The following is a 21,422-nucleotide window of genomic DNA, read 5'->3' as shown; positions in this document are numbered from 1 at the left end:
AGCACACATATAATACTCATGATTACAAACCACTTCACCAGCACAGATAAGAGAGATGTTCTTCATCCCAGAACATTCTCACTCCAAATCCCTGATTCTACCACCCTATTTTCATTAAATTACTCCTTTTATTCCAACTTAGAGTGCTGACTGTTCACATGGATAAAAGCTTGCAGGGTTAAACCCTTTGTGAGCCTACAGAAAATGTTCTGTGCATGTGGAGAGGTTTCTATTTTTCGTTTTAAAGGTGCTGCTGCAGTAAATGGTTTAACAACATCGTGCTATGGAGAATTCTGATCCCTGTCACATGAAACAGCATAAATGTCAGACCAGGGATTTATATGAATATTCCTTGAAGAGAAGCAAAGACAAGGAATTAGTTGTTCTCTTGTCCTATTTATTCCCTTTAATTGGATTTATTTTTAAGTGGGCTTTAGTATAGAAATTTCTGCTACATTTCTTTATTGTATTTTGGAATTTCATATCAACACAGATAAAGCCTGCTTGCCCTACATTAAAAAATATATTTAAGCCAGTGGAGGTATGTTCCTTAAAGAGCAAACTCTATTTTTTTTCAACTATTTTTTAAACCTAACCTAAATCAGTTCTCAGCTTACAGACAGAGTATTTTAAGCTGCTGGTGTTGGAGCAGTTCACAGCAGCAAACACAGGCAGGATTCAAGATTCAGAGCAATTATAGCTGCTGATACATCAGGTCTTTGAGGGAAGGAGCCGTGAAGCATTTTTTTTCCAGAGGGATGTGTGTGCTACAGGCCACAGCGTAGCTGGTTTGTGTGTGAGACCTGATAGAGCAAGTACGGCACTTGGCTGCTTTTCGGTGCATGCCTCCAAGTCAGGCTGAGGAGCAGCTTACTGTTGTCAACCTTTGATTCATAGAGTTGTGTAAATGGGCAAAAAATTCCTTTCTGTCATGCCAGAGGCCAAATTAAACTGAAATCTATAAACTGGGAGGGTTATTTAGTTGGGAGGAAGCAACATGAGTTGTGTGATAATGTACTCCTGCAGGTTTTCTTTTGCAATTTGTTTTGGGGCTCCGTTTGTCCTGGTTAATTTAATGCCATAAAATAGAATTCTTTCTGCTGAGAAATTGCTTCAAAATTATACCAGCATGAAAGCAAACACAGAGTTAGCAGAGCCAAGCAAAGATGTTTGAAGGTTTGGACTAAGACTAAGCACACAGGTCTGGGTTAATACTGACCCACCAGCCTGCCCAGTGAATTCTTCATGTCCCCTTTCAACCAGGCATTTAAAAAATGTACTGCAGATATGCAGGAAGGCATATACAACACTGTTTCCCCCCTCTCCCATCCCAGCTATGCTAATGAAAGCCCAGCATAGCTGAGATTTCCAGATCTGCTATCACTGTGAAGAGATAAAAGTAGGCCCGTGCTCGTTACATTGCAGAATTGAACGCTGGGCACTCGTGATTTTTGTAATGTTTGCAGCAGAATGCGGAAGAAAAAGGTGAGTGCAGAGTCTGCTGGGCTGGTTTGAAAATCACACTGAACTGCTGGGTGCTGGCAGGTTGGAAGGAGCAGGTGCTGCTGCCAGGGATATTGCTGGGTCTCTTCAAGATGTCTTTGATGTACATTGCAGTGGTTAGTGATGGCTTGGGAAGAGAATTAATAAGAAAGATGGAATGAGGCAGTGTAGTGGTGTCTGAATTTATTTCCATGGGTATGAAGAAAGCGTGCCCTTAGGTCTGTGATTGTGCATCTACAGATTTAAGCTTTTCATGCTTAAAAAGCTCCTTTTCCTTCAGAGCCCTGCAAACGCAGACCACTTAAGAAAACATGCATGTTTTGCCTGATCTAATCAATCTCTATTTTCTCCTTCTTTGAATTATAGTGGAGCTGTAAAAAATGAAACTGCTTAATTGTGATAGTTCACTAAGAACTCCTACAAAAGAAGTATTTATTGTCTGGGGAAATTTTATCTCTAGTTCATTTTATTGTAGAAGATTCTATCTGGGAAGTGCTGTGAATCAGAGATGAAGGGGAGTAATGATGAACTTAAGGAAAACATAAGGAAAATGTGTGGGTGTATGAGTTTGCACATGTCTGTAAGCTATAATAGATATGCAAATAGAAAAGCAAGTGCTTGTGGACATGTGGTTTTGCGTTAGATGTGAGTTTTATTCATCAGCTCTTTAACACTAGATTTACACACTTTTAAAAAACCATTCTGACTCATTCTGGAGAACCTTTATCAGCTCTTTTATAATGATTTCATTTACCCATCCAATTATAAACTAAATTGAATCCCGTCAGCTAACACAGGTTAGAGTGTTTTTGTTACAGGCAGCTGTTTGATATCTGCAGGTGTGGGAGCACACAACAGGGATGGGAATTAATTAAGCAAGATGTGGGAGATGGCTGCAGCCGTTGGCTCTGAGCTTGTCAGCCAGGGGAGACGCGTGTCAAACACTCTGTGATTAGTTGCAGCACACGTTTCTGACTCGCAGCAGGCACTGCTCAGGGACTCGGAGGTACAACTCTGCAGAGCCTTGGCTTTGCTCTCTCACTGCTCCCGAGCTTTTCCAGTGGCCCCATATATTGGTACTATCAGAATTACCCAAGGAATTTCCTGATTGCTAAATTGTTTTACATGAACAACCCCCCACTGCACTTATATTGAGCATCTTGTCCTTCTTTAACATTGTGCTATTCTTTAGCATCTTCAGCATCCTTGAAGTATTCTGATTGTTATGTTAATAGCAAGGACCACCAGGCATGGAAGGGTGAAGATTTTAGCCTAACACCTAATAGTTCTTATCTGTTTTTGTGCTGATACAGTTGCCAGGCAGAGGCGCTGTCTTGTGGCACTCAAGGTACTCAAGGATAGTCATAAAAATAGTGTGTAGGAGCAGTAGGTACATGATTTGAAGAAACAATTGTAATTATCAAATACAATTTAATTTTCCTACATATGTATATAGAAAATCATTAAAAGTGATTCCTTCACAGAGTGGGGGGGAAAAGTAAACAGATTATTATCATGTTCATGTCCAAGTTCCACAATCGCAACAGGTTTTGTGTAGACATGCTCTGAATAGAAAAATTGGGTCAGTTATTAGAATAAAACTTTCTGTAGTAAAAAATTTTTAATCATAGGAGTGCAAGAAAACATAAATCTATGTAATTTCATTCATGTTGAGGGACATCTCCACCATCATCTACTCCAAGAGGTCACATAATAGTGCATTTCCAATTGCAGTCCTCTGGCAGCTCTTTAAATCTGTTATAGAGCACTTCAGCTGTAGTAACCACGAGATTGGGGCACAGTGGTCACCTCTATCAGGGCCACTTGCCAAGGGCTTCTTCAGCTGTGTTACCTGGTTCCTGAAGTAAGGATGAGGAGTGCACAGCGACTCTCCAGCTTCATTGGGATAGTCCAGAAGAGGGAGCTTGAAATTAAAGAGTGAAGGGATTTAGAAGTACCAGAAGGAAGAAATTGCTCAAATATGGGGCAACTTTGTTGTGGTCACCCTTTATCAGCGGTGGAATTTGCTTCATGTTAGTAACAACAGAGCCTTGTTTTAGGGGAGATGGTTATTCTTGTGGTAGTGTGTTCCAGTCCAGCCACAAGCAATTTTCTTTCAGTTACTAAGTTAAAACACTTATTTGTTCAAGTATTAAGTTAAAATACTTATTTTTTTCAGCACGGTATCCTCCATTGCTTTTCCAGAATTCTGAGGAAGTAATTAATTGTGGGGAAAACGAAAAATCATAAACTCGTGTGGGACTTAAAGGGCCTTTAGTCAGCTCAAATACACCAATCTCATTTCAGTGAGAGCAGGCAGGAATTTGGCCCACACTGCAGTTCATGGTTTGTTGTTGTGCTGAGCCTTCCCCTGGGTCACCTCTGTGATGCCAATGCATACAAATAACACCTTTGACTTTGTTACAGTGCCCTTTTCTGCTTCAAACAATGATGCATTTGGGGTTTCCCTGAGGTAAAAGCCTCAGCAGAGTGTGCTTGCAGCAATGCTGTGTTTTTACAGTGTATAATCTCCATAAATGTCTGTGTTTGCATTAGATCCAGTACCTGCAGGCTAAGGAAAGAGTTCCTAAGCACTGTTAAGCCAGGAAGAAGCAGTTTAGTGCTGTTTAGTATGTGTGCTTCTCTAGATCTGTGTATATATATCTGTACATTTTAAGCTAGTAGAAAGTGTATTTTATTGATCCAAGCTCCTCTGGGTTTTTGTTTTTGCTTGTTTGTTTTTCTTTTTGCATTTAAATTCATCCCCCATCTTGAATCTTAGTTCCAGGATGAAAATCTTGAGAATGCTCACACACAGTAAACAAGAGAACAAACATGATTATGTTCAACTGAAATAGCACTTTCAACAATGCCTTCTTTTGATTTTAGCTTTTCACTAAGAAGTGTTATTTTGAAGTAATTTCGTTGTCAAAAGTAGATCCTCTGAAGTTATCACAGTAGGACAATTAGTTTCAAAACTTTTAAAACATTTTAAATGGGAAATGACATCAGCTATTTTTCACAGACATACTCAGTTTCAGCAGAATGTATTTTTCCCGAGAAAAGTCATGTTGCCCAATTTCTACTCCAGGCCTCCTGGTATGCACAGACTTTGCTGGTGAGCAGTGGTATTAGTGATGGGAAGTTGGGACCCAGCCTCTTTGCAATTATTCACGCAGAGGGGCAGATATTCCTCCACCAGCACACAGAGAGCATATTTTCCGTGCATTATGCGTGGGATTTGCTCCAGCTGGCCTCTGACTCACGCTCCCCTGCCTCCCCCGTGTCTGCGGCCGGGCCTGGGACCACCTCATCACTCCCACTGGGAGCCGCTCTGTGCCAAGCCCTGGGCTCCCGGCAGGTGGACGGGGCTTCCAGACATCCCTGCTCCCAGCTCCTGCTCAAAGCCAGGCTGCGCAGAGCTGGCTGCTCTCACCAAGAGCCTTGCCCAGTTTGGAAACAATCCCCTTCCCTGGGCCCCTCTTCAGGGTCTGACCACCCTCATTGGGATTTTTTTTTCCCTTCTTGATCAGGTGGTAATTTCCTCTGTTCCCATTTGTGTCTGTTGTCTTAAAAGCAAGGAGATCTCCCTGATCCTATTTTCAGAAGAGACCAAACAGAGTTCTCCCCCTTCTCTTCATCTGCTCTGTGCTCCAGGCCCTGGACCATTTTGATGGCCACTGTGGACTTGATCCAGTTTTTCAGTGTCTTCATTGTTTTAGGGAGCCCAAAACTAGCCCTGGTACTCCAGGCTGTCCAAGAGGGGCTGAACAGAGGGAAATAATCAACTCCTTCAGCCTGCTGGCTACACTCCTGGTGATACAGCCCAGCCTGCAGTTGTTCTTGAACTGCAGATTGTTGAAACCTATGGAACTGGTCTGCTGTGGAAGACTCTGGGGAGCTGGGGCTGCTCGATGGGGTGTCCTGTGCCTGAGCCTGGCTTTGGGCACCAGGTGGGATGGGGCTGAACATCCACATTGTGCAAGGTTCCTCCTCTGTGCCTGCTCTGCCACAGGGCTTCTTGTGCGAGTGGTGATGGCTCTGCAGCTGGGGCTGGCTGAGGGAACTGTGGGTCTTCCCTCAGCTTTGGGAAAGGTTAGATGGAGTTGACAGTAAGAAGTGGACCTGAGTTATATTTCCACCAAGTCCTGCCTCTTTGGACACGTGTGGTACAAGCAAGGCTTGGCAGCATGATGTCAATGAAGTGATGTTTCTGAGGGGTGGTGAGAGGAAAAGAGGCCAAAGCGAGGTGTGGGATTGGGCCCTGTCCTTCTTGAGCCACATTGTTTGGCCCCTTTTTTACCTCTTAGTGCAGTAGTCCATGGCAGACAGCTTTCCAGATGAAGATCCCTGCAGAAACCCTCTCTGGAAGCTGCTGTTAACACGTGGAAGATGATGTGACCCATTGGCACGTACAGAGCCTGTAAAATGGACTGATGCTCTGCCCATAAAGCTGTGTTCTGTTCATTGGGTGTAACAATTAATGAACCTATAAAGGGACTTCATAAAACAGTAGAAATGGAAATACTTCAGAGAAATAGAAGTTGATAAATTTTTATTTCTTTCTTTCATGTTTCGTGTGTCTGTTAGTTATGTGGAGCTGTGACTTAATACATGTTATGGAATCAGACATGGGCTTTAGTGTTAACCTGCCATTCACAATGTCCTCTCGTGTCCAATTTATATCATCATTATAGTAAAATCAATGCATGTCTTAATTGTAATAATAACTAATCATCAGCCATTACAATGAAGTAATTAAATACTCTATTAACAAAGCTATTGTTAATAGCTTTGGATGCTGCTATAATTAATTTGTTGCTGTCCTAACAGGAAGAGAAATTAATAAAAGCAGATGGGTAATGTTTTTGTAAAGGCTTCAGTACTGACTCTTTCTTAGGTACATGCCTGCCACACCACATATTTGATTATAGCAATTGTAAACTCAGGGCTGTTAATGCTAAATACCTCTAAAAAGGAATCTTTTCTTTTTACCTGGTTGCAACTCTTTTATTCTCAGTAGTCAGTAAATCATGGTAGTGGCTCCTGGTGGTTCCAGTATTGTACATTAGCAAGGACTTGCAGCATTCCTAGGAACAAGCAGTATGGGTTGGAGCCTTGTACTTACACATAGCAGAGACCCTTGCGATTTATTCAGTGGTAAAGTACTGTGTTTATTCCCTCACTACACAGATGTTTATTGAAGCCAGTCTGGTTTAAATTTTGTGCTCTTCATCCTTACAGAGCAGGAGGAGCTGTTGTTAGAACAATTGCTAGAAAGATGTTGTCTTTTCAGGAAATGAATCATAAGAAAATCTCAGAAGTACATAAGAAGACCCCGTACACCCCCACCTCCCACCCCCCCCACTTTAGAAATCTGAAAATAGTACCCAGACAGCACCCAAAGCTACAGCTAAAGGAAGGTGGGGTTACTACCAGCCCTGTTTACTAAACTTTAAAGGTATGTAAGTAGGAAAGGTTTAGAATACTTGAATCCTGCTGCTAGGGCAGCCTCATTCCAAGAAAATGTTGCGTGTCTTTTGTTGAATTATGCCAGAACAGCTCCATATCTTTTAAAGCTGTCCTCAACAACACAGGGCTGGCTTTGTTTTGCTGGAGAGATAGCAAAAGAAGGAAAAACTGCATAGTGCAAACATTGAAGGCTTTCTGAGGCTGCCTGCACAATGAAATTGTTCTGATTGAACTCTTGACAAATTATAACCTGCAGGTACAGTGAGGATTTTCCATTTTTACCTAACACATATACATTTTGTCTCTTCCATTTTTCCTTCCCTGCAATGCATTCAGCACAGCAAGGGCTGGAAAGAAATCTGATTGTGAAACTGATAAATTGTCTTACATAGTTTCCCTATTTTGGCCATTGCCATGGTCTGGTTCTGAAAGTGCTTGGAATTCTCTTTCTCTCGTTTTGTTTTAACAAGCTTCTTCTCAGTTGCCTATTGCCAGTGCTATATTACCCACAGTGCACATCATTTTTTTTTTCTATCTCCTATTCTACGTCGACTCCAAGAGGCCTTGGTGTAAAAGCAGATGAGATGATTTATTTTTATCACTCACTTTTTCTCGTGAGAAAGAGAACCCCTTGGCCCTGCCTTCTCCACTGGCTCCCTCTTAGCACAGGCATTTTCTTCTTGGCAAATGGGGTCCATAAAATGCTACTGGAATTAAATCAGCAAAGTGTTTCATTATATTTATTCTGCAATCACTGTGATAGATCCTTTTCTGGTCTAAATAGCTGCAGTCTCATTGATTTGAGTGCAGTTTGCCTTCTTTGCATGAGAAGGGAATTGGCTCAACCTGGCCAGGTGGCCAGGAGTCATCATAGATGCCAGACAGCAGAGGACCAGCCCCTGTAGTTCCAGGTCTGATTGCAGTTGTTTGCGATTCCATGTACACTCATGGAAGACACTTCATGTGTTAAAACTTGCTGCAAGCCTTTGATATCTTTGACCTTTTAAAAAAAAGTCTTCTAAATTTTGATATTCCCTAAGCAGACAGCTGGTATTTTTTGATTGAATAGATAGAGATTTCATGTCTAAACACATTTCTTGGTTTCACTTTGCTGCATTAGCTCACTGCTCCCTGTATGTTCTCTGCTGCTCACAATCTTTTCTTGTGATTTTTGAATGATACTATCGAAAAGTTGAAAAGAATTAAAGGTGCAGAAATACCCCTGGAAAACATTAGTGATGTCCTGCTAGTGTCCCCCTTTGGATCTAAACATGGATATTCAGGTACATACAGTCCCACCTGCAGCTACACTTCCAAGCCAAAATATTGCCCCGATACCTTCTGACTGGAACAAATGCTTGACTCCCAAGTGCCACGAGCAATAGATAGAACAGGAGATATAGATCCTCTGGGAGGAGGTAGGGAAGGTTTAAAAAAATTGCAAAGCCTGTCAAAGTCTTTGGCTTTGGAGAAGATGAGAAAGAGCCCTCCAAGTGCTGATGCTGAGCCTGGGACACGCTGGGTGCAGTGCAGCTCTCTTGGTTGCAGTCTCGTGAAACAACAGCTTAAATACCAGAACCGGTGCCCTATTTTCATCATCCGTCACCTGAATAAGTCATCTGGAAAGAGGGCAAACGATACATTGTCAACAAAATAAAGAAATGCCTCTGAGCAGTTCTCATTTACAGCACAATCATAAAAATCCTGGCTAAAAATCAAACCATTTCCATATCAGTTGAGCACACAGCATTGCGAGCACGGTCGGTGTCAACAGTGCAGGGGCAGGAGACAGAGGCCGCTGTGTTCTTGGTGCTGCAGCTCAGACAGAAGATGAAATCATGGGAGTTCAACATTTGAAGACTTAACTACTGATTTTCTGGCTTTCTGTTTGTGCTGAAATAAAACCTGCATGTGCTTGAAAAAAAAAATTTGGTTGTTTGGAACGCGTTTGCATGTGTTTGGCCCTAATTATTAAATAAAACCTTCAAACCCTAGAAATACACCTACTTTTGCAGAGCTGTAGTTACGGTCTCTGCTTGGTGGTGGGATGGTTGCAGCACTGTATTTGTAAGGGCTGTTTTTTGCTGTAGTGGCCAGACAATGATTTTGGATGCCTTACAAACAAGTGTGTGGTACAGGAAGAAACAGCAGACCATATTTTTGGCCTTGGCTGTATTGTTTATGCCTTTAGCAAGCACCACTTACTTATTCAGTATTTAAAGCTTTTGTTTTCTCTGCACAGTGCAGGCCCAGGACACATGGCTTGAACTGAATATGCAGCATCAGATCTTTGCTGGGGAGATGGAAAATAGGTCTGGGTTTTTTTTCAGTTTCAGATTTTGGCTTGATTCAGGGACAAATACTTCAACTTTCGGAAGTATTTTGGTATATTGATCCTTGTGACATTTTTGTGTTTATTTCAGACACTGAAGGTAAAGGCAATAAGAAAAATTTCCAAACCCATTCTGCACTTAGTCTGAACTGAGTCAAAAGGCAGATTTCCTGCATGGACCTTAAGCATTTGGTGCTTTAGGAGGTGATAATTTCCAGAAGGGTGGTTTTCTTTGGTGCCATTCTGAAAGGCCCAGTTCTTGGCTGCCAAGCCTGTGGGCTGAGAAACTTTGAGGCTTCTTGTTGATCCATATCATTGGAGGTCTGCTGATTAATGAATCTCAAATTGAGCATCCAAAAGCAGAAACACTTCAACTCAATCACTTTGAGACATCTTGGCCTATCAATTAAGAGCAGTAATTCTCCAGTAGAAAAGGAACATGGTGATGTGTTTTCAGTGACAGCTGTGATATTACTGGTTGCTTACATTTATATCAGAGACATGCCCTGGTTTCACCTTGGAGTTGTTAAATCAACATCACTGTAACTTTGGGTGCCTTGCATGTCTCTGTGTTCTTAGGTACTTCAGAATAATTTTTGATGACATGTCCTTCAAAGGTCTCCTTTAAAACCCAAGTCTTGGTCTAATAAGATTAAGACTTCACTGAAATAAGATTAAGACTTCACCCCATCATATATGGGGTGCTAGAATATTTACACTGATATTTCCCTGCAGAGCAGAGTATCAGGGTAAATCTGCTGTTGCTGCTGATAGACTTTGGGTTTATTACACTGTCAGCTGAAAGTTTTAGTCTGTGAGTTTTAAAGAGGTTTTTTTTTTTTTTTTTTTTTTTTTTGATAAAACTAAAAGGTGATGTAGAAATAAAATGAGGAACATTTTGGAGAAGGGTGCAGTGCTATACATAATTTATTGGGCACTGTTTGTACAGTCAATTGTTAAGTTATAAATAAAATAGAGGATTAAAACAAGGATGAAAGGGTGAATCTGCGGGTAGTTATGTCCTCTGTATTTCTATTTAAAAAAGGGAAAAGTTTCCCAGTTTGCTCAAACAGCACATTTTGGTTTGGTTATTGATATGCACTGTGTTGTACCTATTTTTGGATGTATCACATTGAAGGCTGCCTCACAGGGTGCCTTTTCCTCAGTAAATGTTCTGCAGGCTGCAGAGCTGTTCTCAGAGCTCAGTGAGGTGCCCCAGCACAGCCAAGGGGAAACCAGAGGGAGGCAAATGAGCCCCTGTCACACTGAATTCCCAGTCCCAGAGCTGCTGAAGGACAACTGCACTTCCCTCATGGACACAGAGTCCCTCGGTGGCTGTTCCAGTTCAACACCCACCAGTGTGGCAGTTTCCCCATCCCACTGGAACCTCAGCTCCCAGTTCCAGCTGGAGCATTGGCACAGGGACCAGCTCCAGAGATTTGTCTGTACCAGGCAGATGGTTTCTGCCAGCAGAGAAGTCCCTTGAACTGGAGAAATGCTGAAGCTATGTAAGATCACAAAAACGAGCTTAGGGGATTTAAGAATAAGGTCCATAGGCTTTTCAAAAGAATTTATTGTAGATCTTTGCATTGGTGCTCAAAATGAGGTGAGGAAGAAGCTTCTCCTGGATGCCTTGGAGCAGGCTTTGTATCCATGGTGGAGGTGTTTCCTGAGTGTGAGTAGGAATAGCATGGAGTGGACCTGATGAAACAACAGGAGTAAAATATATCATTTTGTTATATATAGGCCATGGGCTGAGCATCCCTTGCAAGTGCTGCGGGAGGTGCCTGGTTTGAAATCTCCGAGTTCTCCTACCAGTGGTGCTGACGCAGAGCTGTGATCCTGAGCAAAAACATTCAGACTGATGAAGAGGAAAGACATGAGCAATTTGAACTTAGGAGTGAAACATTTCCTAGAACTGAGCCTGAATAAAGTCTGGAACAGTTGAACAGGAAATAAGCTAATAATGGGATTTTACAATATGCATTTCCCATATAAGGCATTGAAATGTAGCATAGGTTTCATGGGTTTGGTGGCTGATCTTCTGCCTATTTTGATGAAAATTTTTGGTTTCTTCCCTGTTTGTGTTGTTGTGTGTGTGAGGTCCTTTCTCCACTCCAGACTGAAGTGTTTCATCTCACCACTGTCGTCAGTGGTCCCTGGATGGACCATTCCTAGGCCAGACCAGCGAAGAGAGCCGTTAACAATCCCCTCTTGCTGCCTTTTGTTTTTGTTGGGGAGCTATTTCCTTTAGCCCTTGAGACTGATGCATAGGAAGGGGAAGAGAGGTGGGGAGCGCCCGTCTTGATGTGGTTCATGCTTCTGAAAATAAGTTCCCCAAAATCTGATGTGGGGAAAGGAAGCCCTGGCTCCACGGAGCCTGCTGTCTCCCTCAATAAACAAAGGACTGGGTTTGGGCACGTTGCCCGAAGTGTTGGTGCAGGGTGTGTTCCCATCCCTACTGCTCTGCCTGGCCTTTTAAGGCGATGTGACAGTGAGCTGGAGACGTGGAAAGGTGTGTAATTCAGCTGTGATTAATGAGCACAAGGCTCCTCTGCAGCTTCCCTCCTTCTGTAGCATCGCTCAGATTCCCTTCTCACGAGTAACTCGCTGAGATTTTCAGACTTTGGCCTCTTCTGCACTGTGAATGCAATCTCCTGCCAGCTCTTATGCTACATTAATTTAGAGCCAACTACCTTTCCAAATGTGCTCTGTACTGTGGAACAGGTTTTGCTTGTAAATGCAAGGCCAGATGTTCAGAAGAGGAGAGCTCCCGTTTGGGCATCTGGCAGTCACTGCTGGGCCACAAACCCGTCACAGCTGAAAATCTGAAATCTCTCTGCTTAGACAACACAGTATCAGGCTGGCCAGTTTGTGCACTGCTGTAAGAGGTGTCTTTCTCCATATAATTCAGGAGTTCTTTCAAAATAGCACACACCAAGTCATGGTCTCACTTAGTTTTAAACCACAGCTTGTGCCTAACAAGTTATTTTGATTTCTTGCCGAGCAGGGGTTCACTTTCCAGTTACAGCTAATGTTTTCCTTTCCTTTTTCTGCAAAATCTGTTAACAAAGGCTAAATAAACAATGAAGGTAGGTCTACTGGCTAGATAAGAAATAGGTCTGATTTATTAATAAATGTTTCTTTTTTTTATCCAGTGACATATTCGATGCCATGTTCCCCGTCACGCACATCGCAGGAGAAACAGTCATACAACAGGGTAATTCTTCCTGCCATTTTTTCTCCTGTATGTTTGCTAAGGTCTTATAATTTGCATCTCTCCCTCTGAGATTTCACCCTCTTTGCTTAATGGGAAGAATAACCATATTCCAAAGGCCTCTGAGTGTGCAGCTATATGATAAATTCATCAATGCAGGTCCCTTGATACATGTGCAGAGGACCCCACTCTGGTGGACCTCCAGGGTTTCAAAGTGCTGCAGTTAAATGTAGATAAACAGCACTTCAAATTAAAATGTTCATTCCCTAACTGAAGATAGCCAGGCAGTAAACCCCAGCTCAGGATGCATAAGGGTGGCACAGGCGAGCTGAGAGTAACTAGAGATGGAAAATATTTTTTATGGTTGTTGGGAATATTCAACACCTCATTGTGCTGTATCAGAGTTATCACACTTGGCAATTTACCTGCATGCCTGCAGCACAATGTGGAGGACTTCATTACCCACAGGCTATATTAAAACCTCTTGAGTGTTTACCCTGAATGAAGTATTGAATCAATCAAAAGAGATAAATTAATGCAATTGAAAGGTATTAATAGCAAGAAGCCATAGTGACACTGATTCGTGAAGGCAAATAGGCAAGGATGTTTCAAAAAATTAATCTCTCTGTAAGTAATCTGGTGTACAAACCTGTGCAAATATGTACAGGATTGAATACAGGGACAGGAAGTTATGGAATAGCTTGGCAGACCTTCAGGAAACAATCACCTTTTGTGTTTTGTGTCCAGGTGATGAGGGAGACAACTTCTATGTGATTGACCAAGGCGAGGTGGATGTAAGTATGCTCTTGCAGTGTAATATTTATTTTGAAGCTACAGAATAAAATTGTGTGCTTTGGCAGAGAGCTTGAGCCAGCCATGTGCTGTGGGTCTGTCTCCTTTCTTCTTGAACTAGATTTCACAGGATTGGTTTCATTACTTTGCTTTTGTTGTGTTATTTGTCCTTAATTTTAAATTTGGCATGTGTTACATCCTAGCTTATTTGTCCATTCCAAGCAGGAAAATGGTATCAAAACCAAGCAAATGACATTATCTTCAGAGCCCTAACCATGCCTGGAGGTGTGCAGTCTTTGGCAGAGCAGGCCACCATGCTGGAATGCACCCGAGGGTTCAGATCAACCATAAAGAAAATATTTTCTTTAATCAGTTAGCTTAGCTCATGTGTTGTTTGGTTTTGTTTTGTTTGTTTTTGGTTTTTTGTTTTGTTTTGGTTTTTTTTCACAAATTGAGATACAGCCTCAGGCGGTGAGTTTCATCTTAGGAACCTTAATTTGCTTTTAAAATTAGGTCCAAATATAAGAACAATGCAGCATATTAAAAAAGCAGGGGTTATTATAAGAGTAAAGTGATCTGTTAGACCACAAAATGTTTACAGGAGCATGCAGTGGTTTAATCAGCAAGTCTTTGAAAAGAAGCTTCTTTCTGAACCTGCCTTCCAAATCATAAACTGTTCACCTCTTATCATTTCTCTCCTCTATGAAACTCACCCTTTTGCAGTTTTGCTGCAAGTTCCTACACACATCTTATGTACCCACAGTTGTTGGGTAGGACAGACTTGCTCATTAGCAGCTTTGCTCTTCAGATGCCCACATGAATTCGGTTTGGCATATTTAAAGAAGAAGGTGATTTATTTTAAATCCAGGCAGGAGGCACAGAGTTATTTTAGTGAAAGTTATTTTTTTTTTAGCGGTCTGTTTATGTCAGGAGACCATCTAATTGGTATTGTTGGGAATTGAGAAACCTCACATGCTGCCTCTGCCTCTGGAAGTTGCTCCTCAGGAAATCCGTCTGACTCACTGTTCCTATCAGACAACCCTCTCAATAGCAAACACTGCCACATCCACGGGGCCAGAAAATAAAAGGGTAATATTTATAGAACAGTGTTAAAATTTAGTTTTAAAATAATTGACTTGGGACCGATAGGGAGCTAAATGAGTTCACTGGCTTTGAATCAGACCCACAAACATGCAAATGCACATGTTGAAGTTATAGATTAATCCTCTTTAATGTGTCCTCTCTCAACACCTTTAAGAAAGCTTTCTGCAGTGTTTGGCTCAGGGATAGTGAGGGAGTGAATGACACCAGAAAGCAGTCTGCAAAACCCTTGCAGTTAATTGCACGAGTTAATATTCTATATGCACATCTTAAAAAACAGTGACAAAATAGAGTAGATTGCAACTTTGATTTCATGAGCATTATCACTCTCTAGTCTCCTAAAATCAGCCTATAGCTGCTAGGACAGATCAAAATGGACAGATCCACCACAGTGTCACCCTGACACTTCCTAGAGACACGTACAGACATCACCTGTGGGACAAATACTTCCTAACAAGACTTGAAAATGTAATCTGGACTGTGCCTGTCCAGAGACCAGTGCAGCTTCTGACCATCTGTGCCCGGCCAAACTCTTCTGTGACCAGCTCTCATGCTGCCCCACTTCAGCACCCCCTAAGGTGCCTCCTGAGGCACCTTTCCACTGCTCTCTCCATCTGCTCAGCTTGGTTCTTTCTCCTTCCTAAGCTTTTCCTAAAACTTCAGCCAAAACACCCCCTGAATTCCAGTGCAAGGTGCCGTGGAAGGCGTTTGCTCATGCAGGAGCTACACCCTGGAACTTCCCCGCATTAACTGCCCTGCTGGGAAGCTGCAGGGAGGTGATCCCAGTTTTCCTCTCAGAGGAAAGTCTGTACCAGGGCACCAGGGCAGAGTGAGCTGCTCCTGTGTAAGGCAGCAGCTCCCAGAGCTCCTGGGCATGCACCATCACCCCGTACGTGGTGCTCCCCGGAGGAGTTCTGCCACTTTCTGGGCAGAGCTGCTAAAATCCTTGTTGTCTGAGGAGACTCCAGGCCACTAGTAAGCGAGCTGCTTTCATTTAAGCCTTGCCAGATACTTTTTTGGCATGCTTCCATGCTTCTCCAAGAAAAAAAGCGACTTGGAGTGGAGACAATTGACCCCGAGACTTAGAGCCTCGAGCCATTTTCTGCCTGGTTCAGCTGGTGCATGGAGGCTTTAACCCCTGGCCAGGGTCTCTGCTGCCATTCTCTGATCTGCTTGGAAGTGTCAGGAATACCAGGAATGGTGGATTCAAGGAGCAGTTTACTCTGATAAGCACCCAGAATTTCCATACACAGGCAAAGACAGGCGTAAAGGAGGTCGCAAGGGTCATCATAAAATCCCTACCCATGGAAGAAAGTCATGACAAAACTGAAAAAAAACCCCAATAAGATCTATCAACCAAGCAACCAAAACCAAACAGAAACCACCAACAAAGTGAGAATAACAAAATCAGTGTGTGGTGTTTTGAATTTAAAAAACTGCAGCATTTAAAAGGAGTTTTGGCACAGGCACCCCAAAGACTAAGTAAGAACTTTCTAATATTTTCCCTTACAAAATAATCTGAGTCAAATTAGAAGCGCCATAAAACATTTTTTTAATATAATAACACTTCATTCTCAACTCTTACATTTTCCTGGGGAATGAACCAGCCCCGTTACCACAGAATAAAGTTATCTGTACATTTTCCTTCTGTGGCACAAGGGAAGGGCACAACTTTCATATGTAAAAGAAGGATTTTAGAATGAGGAAGAGGTAGGCCTTTGAAAACCTGGGGTTTCCCTCTCTTGTACTGTATCCTACACACCAGGTACACTTTGGCCAAAGCTGGCATTATTGTATTATCAGTCACAGTCTTCCTCCTTAGCACATCGGGGTTGAGGAGAATTGTTTCCTCATGGCCCATCCCTGCAGATGGGTGCAGTGTGCACGAGGTAGATGATGGCACAAACTTTGAAATCTTAGAGGTCAATTGTCTACTGGAAGCTTTCCTGCTCAGACAAATGGGAGTGTGTGCCAAAAAGCAGCTGGCAGAGCTTAAATTATAGTTTCCAGTAAAGATGTTGAAAGTACCTGCTAAAATGTGACTTGCAAAAATCTCTAATCCATATTTCTAAGTATAAAGTGACTTCCTGTTTGTTATTTTAATCTCATAGCCTCACATTTTTTACTTTAAAAAGCACCATCCACTGCCCTTTTCTAACAGATGTATTTTTTTTTTAGACCCAGAAACTTCCTATTCTATTTAATGTCACAGCAACTTTCTCTACAGGCATTCTCAGGTTTTCTTCTTGTAAGACAACAGCAGCCAAGCTGTACTACGGTGGAAATCAGAATAAAAGCTTTTCAGTGTTTTTTTCTTAAATTTCTGTATTTACTGTATAAATCTCTAGGTGAAGATATACGTGAATATTGTGGACAATGAATAAAATTATCTATTGATTGTAGGTCAAATCTTCCTGAAGCCCTCATGTGTATACACAAACTGTCTAATTTGTGTATACAAAGATGAAAATGACACAGCGTTTTATGTGAGAATACTGTTGGATTTTAAAACTAGTTATATTTCATGGTTAGATTCCATAGATTGCTTCTGGTTTGAATTCTTCCATCTTCAATGATTTTTCTAAATTTGGAAGGTTGCCTTTTGAAATTTGAAGCAGAACATTTTAAAGTTTGGAGTTTTTCAGCTTGAACTTTTAAGGATTCTTAAGTCAGTCTCCAAGCTCATATGTTCAAATTCAAACTGGTTTTAAAACACTGTCTTCATTCGAGGAAACTACCCACATATAAATACCCTCCATGTCTAAGGCTTCTTTGTTTTTCCAAGAATAAATAAAACTCATCTTCATTTTTGGATAACAAAGCCTTGACAAGAACGAAGCACAAATTATTACAAACAGACCCAAGGGAGGGGATTCAAGACATAAGAATTGTCATGCCTGGAACAAATTAGATTGTCCACAGAGATCACAAAGTGGCAGCAAAAAACCCCCAACCAAACGAGAAGTTAACTTGAAATCAGTAATACAAAATTAAAGGAAAGATAAATTCACTCCAATGAAGCTCAGAGATAGATGTTCATATCCTGCCTTCAAGGTGAAATGCTCATGGCAAGGTTCCTTTCTGCATCTCCAGAGAAAGAACCTGGAGATGAGGGAGGCCCAGATTCATTCCTGTGGCACTGAACGTTGTGTGACTCTGCATCTTCCCCCACAGCTAGTGCCCATGGATATCACAGCCCGTTTGCCTCCTAAAAAGATAATGAAATGAACCAAACTGTGTGATTCTCAAGCCCCCAGAAATTGCAGTGCTCATATTAGATGATGGAAAACTATAGAAATTGAAAGTACTTTTGCTCTGTGGAAAGTAGATGGTCCTGATGTGTTGGTCATATTTGGGCATCAGCACTTCTGCTTCTCCTCTTCAGCTGCATGAAAGAACATTCCAGCTGTTATGCATCTGTGACTGGCAGGTCAAGTGACAGTTAGGAATAATTCATTCATGTACTCACCACTTTGGTGAGAGTTCACAAATGCCTAAAACTGGCTGAGCCAAAACCTCAGCCCAGCATTTTTTAGGATAAATAGGGAGATCATCTGAGCTGCTGCCATATAAAATTGACTTTCATAAGCTGTTCTGAGCCTAAAATAGCTTTGCTTCCCACACCTTACAAACAGAACTTCTTTCCTTTCCACTTCTTTTTAAAAAATCTATTTTAAAGGGATTTAGTGGAGCTGAACTCTGTTAAAGGGCAGGATGGCTTTGTAGTGTACCATCAGTGCACTTTAACTTCATCACGAACCCACAAGTTGAGTGTTGACTTAGGCCTTTGCAGAGAATGAAGTCCAATGGTTTTGCTTCTAGAAAAAACTTATTCTCAAACTATTTTCTCTTTCAGAGACTGATATTTGAAATGACATTTTTATTGGAGGAGTGAATGCTGGACCCAAAGACTGTCAGATCAGTGATTTGGTTTCACCTCAGAGCACTTTAAACCTGACACCCTTGGGGTGGAGGAATGACCATTTGCATAAACTGTTTAAGGGGAGGTGTCAAACATGTTCTGTACAGTCTTGTCAAGCAAGACAGCAAAATTAAAGGAGTCTTAGAGCAGTTCAGTAGCAGCCTCTCTAAATAACAACTGCAGCATTAAATGTCCATCCTTCACTTGCTCAGTCTTGAGTTTTACCAGCATAATTCCCCTCTCTGGGCTGCTTCCCCTCTGCACACTGCTTTAACAAGAAATGTCACCATGTTGCTTGAAAAATGTGTGTTGGAATAAGTTTATTTCCTGCTTATAATGCAGACCCTTCTGCAGTAACAAAATCTGTGCTGTTCAAAAGAAGAGCATGTACTCTACACATACACATGCATTTTTGGGGTGCTGAAAAAGAGTCAAGGATACCATGTCAATTGACATTCAGGGTGTGACCCCAAACTCATTGGAATTATTAGATTTTCCCCACCGTCCTTGAGACTTTTTACTGAGGACACACGAATTACTGTAGTGTAGCAAACCCTGTGAGTCCATGCAGTGAAATTCCCACAGAAGGATGGTAGCCCTATGGTCAAATATGCATCTGGACAATTTTGCAATGAGCTAATAGAGTTTAGAAATGTTCATGCATCCTCACTATGTTACAAGCCTTTCAGAATCCTCATTTTATTCATCCATTTTTCCTGCTTGTCTCACAAAAAAAAAAAAAAAAAAAAAAGAAGCCATGGAACTGCCCACTTGTTTCACCAGGAAACTGCTTGGGTTTGTCTGGCTTTTTTAAACTTCTTTTTTTGCTTTCATTTTTTTCACCATGAGGAGAATCAGAAGTAGATTTAATGTTCTATGAGATTTTCTTTCTGTGGTGAGTGTGAAAGTTTGAAAGGGAAGGCTGTTGCTGTTCTCTTGTGTGATATTCTCCTGGGTGATATTCATTCTGTCATGGTGATGAAATGAAGCTATAGCTTTTGTGGCTCGAGCTTTTTCTTGGCAGTCTGCAACCACCTGCCTGTTTGGGGTTATTTTTACCCTTTATTTTTAAGCCCCTTGATCCTCAGATGTTCCAGGAGCACCAGGAGCCTCCACATCGCCTGGAGTTCAGCTGCTCCTTTTCAGCTGATACCCAAGAGGTCTCTTGATCAGCTGAACTGCTCCGTGGCCTCATCCATCTCCTACTGAACCAGCATTTCACTGACCTCAGTAGGAGCTGGAGAAAATCTTAATTGAATATTGTGAAGACAAATTGGGATTGATTCCAGCTGTATTTTGTAATAAGCCTTTTCACCATAAAACGAAGATAGAATTAAAATCAATACTGACAGGTTGTTGAGTTTTGACCCCAGTTCATTTATTTTGGTCACCATCTTCTCTCATGCACAGCTTGAGCACAGCTCTAATTCAAGCATTTTTTAAAAAACTGCTAGTTTATTTCTCAGTAATTGGTGTCAGGTTATGGTCTTTGCCTTTGCAATACTTTTCTGATTAAGATGAGAATACCTGCCCTTTTTTTCATATTATTTTTCTTCACAGAACTTCCAAGCAAATGAAATTAACACTGATTGATTTCTGCTGTTACTGGTCTGTAACAGGTTGGGATATATTCTGCCCTGGGTAAATGCACCCAGCCTTTCCTGCCCTCCAAACTCACAGGCACAGTAACAGAATTAAAAGGGTTTATTGTGTAGTTTACAGCAAGCTGCAGAATGCCCAGTCCACAGCAGCCTTTGCATGCACTGTTATGGCTCATGAGCTGCACTGTCCATGAATAAATAGTGAGGAAAATGCTGCCCAGAAGAAAACACCTGCTCGAGTCCCCTTCCTCCAGGGAAGGGTTCACATAGCATCAAGTGTAGGAGTTCTTCTCAAATTAAAAATCGTCCAGGAAAAATATGGCAATAGTGGTATCAGTCCATACCATATTCCAAGAAAATATAGTTCCTTAATAGGTTGTGGGTCAAACACTGCCTCCTGAGTTCTCTAGAGCTGGTGTTAGAAGCAAAGGGTAATTCTGCACAGAGCTTCTCAAGTCAAAAGCCCTTAGTCATCTTCACTGAGGGAGACAATGTGTAAAATTTAAATGGGTTTTGGAGGCACTAGGCTTAGGGAAAGAAAAAAAAAAGTTCCTTTTCAAAAGAGATTTCCTTGTTTTGGCTGTTTTTCATTTCATGGCCATGGCACATTTCAGCAGTGCTCATTACACATATCAACAAACCTCCTTCCTTTCCAGTCTGACAGTGTTAATAAAAAGCCAAAGTTGTGACAGTTCTGCTTGTTGACTGCCTGAGCCTTGAACACAAGGGGGAAAACATGATGCCAGCTAACCATGGGAGCTGAAAACCTGGAGAATAAATAAAGTCATTGTACTGAAGCAAGACAACTTGAAATTCTGTCCACAGAGCAGGTTGTTCCCCTCTTTGGGGACCAACTGTCGGAAGTGTCACACTCGTGTTTTCCTTCTGTGTCCCCAACACTGACAATTAGAAAGGAACTTGCTAACAGCCTTTTGGGTAACTGGCAGCAGGAGGAGAGCTCCAGCTAAGTCCCCAAACTGCTTTTGCTTCTTTTATCTTGTGCCGTGGTAGGTTTATGTCAACGGAGAGTGGGTGACCAGCATTGGAGAAGGAGGCAGCTTCGGGGAGCTGGCGCTGATCTATGGAACCCCCCGGGCTGCCACCGTCAAGGCCAAGACAGACCTGAAGCTCTGGGGCATCGACAGAGACAGCTACAGGCGCATCTTAATGGTGAGTTTATGGGCAAGGGCTTCTCTGTGGAGCTGGTATTTTCTACTTTCTTTTGCAGCTCTGTGTTCAGAGTACTCTGGTGCTTCCACATGAAAGAGAGCGGACATGACAAAATCACTGAGTGACTGAATGAAGCGAGCTGAGAGAAAAGGGGACAGGATTGAGCAGAAAGGCGCTGAGTCAGAAATGCAATTGAGAAACATTATGCATAAGTGTTCTGTGAATGAAAACCTCGGGAGGCCTCCGTTACCCACCAAAGCTATGCAAATCCTCTCCTTGTCGTGAGCCTGGAAATACTCTCAGCAGCACCCC

The 21,422-nt window shown here is 42.0% G+C and overlaps 1 protein-coding gene across 1 annotated transcript in view; it reads left to right on the top strand.

Moving 5' to 3' along the window:
* The window catches only part of PRKAR1B (protein kinase cAMP-dependent type I regulatory subunit beta), a 91,560-nt gene that overhangs the window by 38,625 nt on the left and 31,513 nt on the right, over nt 1–21,422 (top strand). The window contains exons 5-7 of the mRNA XM_082292540.1: nt 12,466–12,527; nt 13,272–13,318; nt 20,952–21,110. Of these exons, the coding sequence (XP_082148666.1) occupies nt 12,466–12,527; nt 13,272–13,318; nt 20,952–21,110 (268 nt within the window). The remainder of the gene's footprint in view (nt 1–12,465; nt 12,528–13,271; nt 13,319–20,951; nt 21,111–21,422) is intronic.

This window comes from Coloeus monedula (genome assembly GCF_965178545.1).
Source record: "Coloeus monedula genome assembly, chromosome: 16".
NCBI classification, from domain to species: Eukaryota; Metazoa; Chordata; class Aves; order Passeriformes; family Corvidae; genus Coloeus; species Coloeus monedula.
This window is presented reverse-complemented; position numbering and strand designations above follow the sequence as displayed.